This window comes from Antrostomus carolinensis, unplaced genomic scaffold (assembly GCF_000700745.2).
Source record: "Antrostomus carolinensis isolate BGI_N321 unplaced genomic scaffold, ASM70074v2 scaffold19866, whole genome shotgun sequence".
In the NCBI taxonomy this organism is placed as follows: Eukaryota; Metazoa; Chordata; class Aves; order Caprimulgiformes; family Caprimulgidae; genus Antrostomus; species Antrostomus carolinensis.
In genome coordinates this window covers 11386-18844 of record NW_010320047.1, presented here as the reverse complement: position 1 = coordinate 18844, position 7459 = coordinate 11386, and the positions used below count along the sequence as shown (strand labels likewise).

Genomic DNA, 7459 nt, shown 5'->3' with positions numbered 1-7459 from the left:
GGCTCCTTAAAAATAGATTGAGATCAGGTGTGGTAATTGAACCTGTAGTTTTAGTGATAAGCTACAAAGTCAGTTTGGCAAATTTATAATTTATAGACTTTATCAAAAGAGTAAACTAGCAATCTAGATCTCTTCAAATCCCAAGCACAGAATCTGATTAGTTTTAAGCATTAGTTCATTCTCCCCATGGAGAGATCACTAGAAGGACTTCATATCACAAACACCACACAAAGAATAACATCAAGCAAATAACAGCATGTGCTCAGTACGAGAAAAGACAACTATTTATTTAGCACAGCGAATTCAGTCATTTAAGCCTTCTGCTTCGACAAATTTGGTTTCAATCTCGTTTCAATTCTGAGAGAGATGAATTTGCTCTTCTCAGCCTAGTTCTCACTGGATTTTTCTGTTTGGTTTTTTTTTCCTCCTCAAAATGAAACCACAGCACAGCCTGGCACGTTAAGGCAGAACAGGAGGTGTTTGCTAAGAGGATGTCATCTGCAAGTCAGGACTGAAGTGCATTGCCCCAGCTTAGGAGCTTGTATGGCATCTACGCTTGATCTACCTGACTCAAATCAACACTAGACCCACACTTCGAAAAGCACTACAACACAGTCCAGTATAGATCAGTAGAGTCTAAAAGTGCCTTGTTTTAAAGCAAATAGCCCACACAACTATCCAGGGAGGGGAACAGTAATTTTTGAGCTTCTAGCACGACGGGCACATCGTACATTCAGCAGTTCACTAGCCAGACATTCTTTGCACTGAGAAGAAACCAGGATCAAAAAGGAATTCGGGTGCTGCGTGGCACGATGCGAATGGCACAAAAAAGACATCACGGACACTTTGTGTGAATGCAGGGGAACAAATGAAGGGTCATCTCCAGGTTGGCTTGTCCCACCCCCCCCAGACTGCAGTAATATAAACATTTATGTATGTATACATACATATGCAGGATATTCTTCAAGGCTCGGCGGTGTATATACACACACACACACACACACAATCACAAGTGCTTTCCAAACCAAACTGCCAAAGACATGAGTTCCAGGTAGCGAATCTGGACAGCAGACAGCAACGTTCAGTGATCACCATAAGCAGAAAATCCCTTTGGAACAGGACAGACTGTGGTCACTGCCCAGGGAGGGTTCACAGGGGGTTACATACCCAGATGATGAGCTGCAGTCCCATCGCCATCTCTGGGCTGTGTTTCTGGATGAAATTACCGGCTTTGCATCTGAGTGCTCTAAGGACAGGGGGGTTCGGAGGTGGACACAGATGATTAAGGCTCATGTTGGCTCAGAACTATTTTTCCCCCCCCTCTTCTGTTGCCACAGATTAAGTCAAGGAAATAAAAACACTTTAGAAAGTAAGTTAGGAGACTTGAAGCAGGTGTTTCTTTTTCCTCCCCCTGTATCTGTCTACGCTGGTCAGGGCAGAATAGATAGATGCTGTATCTGTAATGTTGTCACACACCACTAAAGAAAATAATCATATGCCAGGGTTGAGAGAGAGGGGACAGACAGGACACTTAGAAGCATCTCTTGAAGACAGGCCTCCCATTTGAAAACAGAAGTCACTGTCTGAAGATCACCACCCTATTTGGCAAAACATGAAGCAGAGCAGGGGTGGCCCATTTCCCTTCCTCATGAGCAACACAAACAAGATTTCCTTACAGCCAAGAGCTTTGTGCTTCAGCCATCTGAGGGAAGGGGAGCCCAGGAACAGCCATCCCCACATCCCAACTTGGATATGCTCGTGTCCCTTTTTCTGTGTTCTTATGTACCAAGAGACCACAGCCTTCAGTGGGGGGAAAAAATAAATCAGGTGAAAAGCCTGATCCAAAGCCCAAAGAAATGAACAGAAAGAGTCCAGCTGACCTTGAGGGAGTTTGGGCTGAGGCCACAGCATCCTGCAAAGCCCAGCTTAACTTTCAGAAATACTAGATCCAAAACAAAGCCTCTCTATCCCCAGACACTGTCCGTATGACCTTGGCAAGCCATGGGATCCTGAAGGCTGCTGCCAACGTGCAAGACACCAAGCAGATGGCAGCTGCTGTCTGCCCGAGGATGGCATGGGACTTCACCAGGTATCTTCACACACTGCTAACTGTGCTGTCAGTCACAGCACTACCCCTCTGCTCACTCCCTCGCTGGCAGCTCAGCCAGAGCAGTGACTTGGTGTGATGTCCCAAGTTGTGTCCACAGCTCTACCATGCTGCAGCCTCAGCCTCCAGCTACAGCCAGCCTGTTTTCTCTGGGGCACCTTTGAGTTGGGTTTTTAGAAGTAGGTTGATGAGCAGCAGGTACACGAGACACCTATTAGGGATCACACTTTGAGTCAAGGAGCTGCCTTTTGCCTGCCTTTGCCCAGTGCTTCCCCTGCCCCAAGGGCACTGGATAAACATGAGCCCAACACCCAGTGACAGGCAAGCTGGGTCTTAGCACTGGGCTCCATCTCCCCTTACATCTTCTATACCACAACCCAACTTAAAAACAAACCAAACAGAAACCAAAACACAAAGTGGGGACTCTGGATGGGACGTAGAACACTTTGGACTCGAAAACAAGGGACTGCAGGAGAGGTGGGGTGTCTCCCAGGGAGGACATCAGGGGAGGGGAGGGGACACCGTCATTTACACCGATCAGGAGAAGCTGTAATCTATACACAGTGGTATAAGCCAAGATATATTACATGAAAGAACACACTGAGTGCATGGAGTTACCCACACTGGGTCAAACTGGCACAGCTGTCTTCAACAAGACTCTTGAAGTTGCAGTTGGTGTGCATTGTTGACCTACCTAGCTCACTCTATATATATATATAGATATGTATAGAATTTTTCTGCATGCATTTGTCTCAAAAGGAGCTGTACAGCTGGGTTGGGTTTCTCATCCCCACCCCGTCTCGGTCTTCATTTTTTCCGGGCTAGGAATGCCACTCCCACAATCACAGCGAGTGCAGCCACCGCCACTCCTCCGACGATGATCAAGGGCTTCATGTTGTCGAAGATGCTGCCTGGTGACTCCTCAGAGCTGTTTCCCTTGTGGTCAGAGTCAGGGGACTGGCTGGTGGCCTCCTGTGTCTCCGTGGCAGCAGGGCTGGGTTTCAAGTTGCTGTGGTTGTTCACGACAGCAGCATCACCACCTGCCTTCTTGGTGGCAGTGGCAGGAGCAGGCTGCTCTTTGGGGGTCTCCTTCTTGTCTGCATTCGTGGCAGGCCCAGGGTTGGGCTTTTCTGGCTTTCCAGAGCTGGGAGCCTTGGCATCAGGTTTGTTTCCGCTTCGGACGTTGCCTTTGGAATCCATCCCTACGAGTACTGTGGGCAGCAATTGGACACCACACGCGTGGGGCTATCCCAGCTCTTCTCCCTCACCCGGCTGCTGAGAAAGCAGAGGAGCCACCTGAGCTCAAGCCCTTGGAGCAGTTGTCTTGGGATGATTCTCACACTGGCGGTGTCCTATCTGGACATGATATAGCACCTGGAAGAGGAAGCAGAGCAATGAGAGTGAGTGAAAGGACAGAGCAAGCCAGTGCCATCCCACCTGAAGGCAGTGGAGGAGGACAAAGGACAACACTGGAAAACTGGTGGCTCTTCTGTTAGTAACTGAGCTGTGTTTGAAGCATCTACTACAGTGCCTGTACCTGACAGAACATCAGACAGGTCAGACTGACTATCATCTACAGCTGCCACAATTAGGCTCCGTGTGTAATCAAGACAAGTCCATGGGATGCCATTTGTCAGTGACAAGATACACTCACGTCCAACCAGAGAAATCTTACTTTTCATTTGCTCACCACAGCTGCCTTCCTCCTGAGTAAGGAGAGAAGGTTTTCTTCAATGGGAAAGCAGATCATTAGCTCCTCCCTGCTTGTATCTCACCCTCTACCCTTCTTTATTATCTCAAGTTAAGTTTAGGAAGTGGTTAATATCTGATCTTGTGTGATACTCTCCATCCAGATGGGTACTGCAGAAAAAAACCCCACAAAAACCAAAAACCAAACAAACCAGGATTAATTCCTCAGTTATCACAGAGCTACAAGGATTATTGCTGCCAGCGTTTCTGGTGGAGCTACAGCAAAAAAAGGCAAGTGCCAGATCCTCAGCTGGTGCAAATCAGTGTATTGATTCCAGTGCAACTGCATGAGTTTACTGTAAAGCTGGATCTCACAGTGATTGAGAGATCTCTTTGGTTAGCTGGGCTTGCCTATGGAGCTGAGATGTACTGCAGGTGATTAGCTGGAACCCTTTTCCCCAGGGAACTGATGAAAGCAGTGAACAGCATGGCTGCACCCAGAGAATTCAGTGAACAGGCAAAATGGGCTTCAAAGGATTATAAAAACACAATGAAAACATCACCCCAGCAAGGCTTGCTGGGCAGCAATCTGGGCAGGGTGAGGCAGGAAATGGATCTCCTGTGGCTACACCTCTGCATGATGGGAGGAGAGGAGATGGCTGCTGGGCAGCTTCCCATCAGGCTTCCACCGGTCCAGCACCGTGTCAACTTTGAGCTCAGGAAATGAGTAAACAGGAGGCAGCAGTCAGATCTGAGTCTCCAGCTTCATTACCTCCCTGCTGACCTTCAGCACTGCCAGGAGCCTGCCGAGAGCTTTCTGTCTGCTAAATGAAATATGAGCTTATTAGCTGTCTGGATTTAAAAGTCCTCAGAACTCTACAGACAGAGGTTTCTTCCAGAGCATCTCGGAGTGTAGATCACTCCTTTAGTGACAGATGAGGAGAAGGTCCCAGCATTGCAGCAATGGTCACTGATGCTGCCTCTCCTGGCAAATGGGCTGACAAACATGGTGTTTTAATCTCTATCTGGGCAGAAACGGCAGCCTGGAGGAAACCTACTCACAGAAATGCCAGGTCTGGGTCCAAAGTAAAGCTGAGCAACGGCTTAATGACTTGGTGTAAGACAGAAACTCACCCCTCTCCTGCTCTCCCTTGTAAGCCACTGTTTGATGGTCACCTTCTTCTCCAAAGCCAGTCAGCTGGGGAACTGCAGCACCAAAATCCATAAAGTCCAGAGCTCACGTGCTGCACCAGGCACGGTGACCACGATACTACCACACCATATACCAAAAAGGTTGTGGGAAAGGTGGGCAGTTAGCCCAGGAGAGCGCTTGCAGCTCCTCCTGTAGCAGGGAGATGGGACAGGCACTTCCAGAAGGCTGTTCATAGGACCAAGCTTACACACCTCCCTTAGAGAGGATGAATTTTAGCTGGGTAGGATTTGGTGAGATGGAGCCTGAAGTCTCCAGAAGGCATTAGATGATCCAAGCAGGCCAGTTTTGAACCAAACCATTGAGAGGTGAGAGGCAGATAATCTGCCCCCAGGGTTTCAAAGCCAGCATTAAGCAGGATAGTTGCTACTCTTCCCTTAGATTTTCAATTCAGTCTAACTCCAAGTGCTTCCCATGGAATTAAAAAAAAACAACCAAAAAAACCCAAATCAAACCAACTCTTCACTTGTTTAAAAACCAGCAATCAAATTTCCCTGGCAGCTCTACATGGGCCAGATCTCCTTGAGGTATAAAAAAGCAGAGTCCTTTGTCTGCAGCTGAGCAATATTTACATCCTCAGTGACACAACAGGAGAGAGTGACAGTGCTTTGGTTTTCCAAAATGGTTTAATATCACAAACTCTGAAATGTATCGTACACTTGGGCATCTGGTATGACACAAATGCAATCCCAGATGCTCACCAAGCTGAAGACCTTCTCCATGGCCTGGGACTTGGTAGATAAACACACAGACCTGGCCAAGTGCAAGAATATTTTCCTCTCCTTGCTCATTCCTATAGATACCACCCACCTCACCTTTTCCTTCCTAGCCTCTCCAAAGAGCATCCAGACTGCTCTGCTCAGCAGAAGTCCTGTGTACACCCAGGGCTGTATTCCTACGTGCTGAGGCTGCACGCAGCCGCTTGCAGAACTCTGCTCTTCTGGTTTGGGAGCAATTTATCCTCATTTTCCATCTGGTACAACCATGACACAAAGAAATAGTAAGTGGAGCCCAAGACTGAAGCGGGCTTAGAGGTTAAAGCAGGGAGAGTCAGATTTATCATGTCATAAATATTAAATTACCTGCTCAATCACTTTGATATCAATTAGCTGGGCTGCTCAGACACTCGCTAGTATTTGTGCAGTGACACTATATGAAATGTGCATTAAACTGCTGCTGCTGCTTTCCCTGGGAGAGCTCTGTGCAGCCTACAGAGATGGTGGGGGTAAGTCACAGAGGGGGCAAACTGGCCTCTTTGCTGAGAAGAAAATTATTCTAGTGAAATCAGGACAAACGGGGCCTCTGCACAGCCCACGTACCTCAGTTTATCCATATCCTCTCTCATTCACATCCCTGATTGATCAGGTCTGGTTTCCAGATTCCTGGAAGCAGGAAAGCTGGTTTTGCACAGAGCCAACATCATGCTGCAGAGCCTTGTCCCACAGCCATGCCCTGCACTGCTACAAACAGTAGTCTCTTGGCTTCTAAGTGAGTTTCCACTAAAAGCAAGGCAAGCCCCTCATGCCAGTTAGAAAAGGTTTTAAAAGATGCAGATGTAGAAAGATGTAGATGATGCAGAAACCAAACTGAGCTAAAAATCAGTACCAGCAGTTCCTAAGTGCCAATGTGAAAGGGCTTTCTGTCCGTGGTTTTCCATCACTGGAACTACCCAGCCTCTCTCCAGACCCTCTGGTTGAGCTGATGCTGTCAAACGCTGCAGCTGAGAAGCTCCAACACCCTTCCTGCCCTGGACACCTGCAGCACCAGAGCCACTGGCTGGGTTAGTGTCCTACTGGCTTGCAGCCACCCCTGCTGCCCTCCTCCTCCTCCTCTTCCTCCCCCAGGGTACTCTTAGCAGCACATCCTCTTCCATCAGAGTACTTAACCCCCTTCTCTCTGTTCTTAGCTACCTGCCCAGCAGACTCCCCACCTCTCCTTTCCCTTTCCAGTCCTGTGCTTTCAAGGGCATGAGCGTGTGTTCATCTTTAAGCACTTGTGTCCCACAGACTGAGAAGTGCTTTCCTCATTTTCCAAAACTAAACCTGCACATACAGATGTAAGGGTTTTTTCCCCAGCCCTTTGTCTCCTCCTCTTCCCTCATTCCATCACACAAAGTTTTTTACTTTAGCGTCCTGTTTCTCCACCTTTGCTTTCTTCTTTATAACTCCTCAGATCTATTTCTATTTTTTCCTTCTCTCTCCTCCTCAGCTGCTGTCTCTGCCTGTCTACCCATTCCTCCCCCTGCCAGCTCCCTCTCTGCTTCCTACACAAACAGCAGCCCTTGGGAATAAGGTTTTGGGAGGAAGAGGATTCATTTCATCCCTTTCCCCCAGATGCAATTTCTTTGTTTAACAATCTGTGCCTTTCCAGGGAGGTTTTCAGTTGCCAGCAGCTAACCAGCCTGTGAAGAGGGAGCAGAGATCATGAAGCCAGTGATCAAGGAAATAAAAAGG

The 7459-nt window shown here is 48.0% G+C and overlaps 1 protein-coding gene across 1 annotated transcript; it reads right to left on the bottom strand.

Annotated features, from left to right (window-relative positions):
* Nucleotides 1–2700: 2700 nt before the first annotated feature.
* On the bottom strand, nucleotides 2701–3477 carry CEND1 (cell cycle exit and neuronal differentiation 1). The gene has a single exon (XM_010169497.2). It carries the CDS (start codon nucleotides 3305–3307, stop codon nucleotides 2915–2917), a length of 393 nt encoding a protein of 130 aa, XP_010167799.1. The 5' UTR covers nucleotides 3308–3477; the 3' UTR covers nucleotides 2701–2914.
* Nucleotides 3478–7459: the final 3982 nt, after the last annotated feature.

Excerpts from the sequence above, each read along its gene's own strand:
- CEND1 (XM_010169497.2), bottom strand. The coding sequence starts at position 3,307 with ATGGATTCCAAAGGCAACGTCCGAAGCGGAAACAAACCTGATGCCAAG.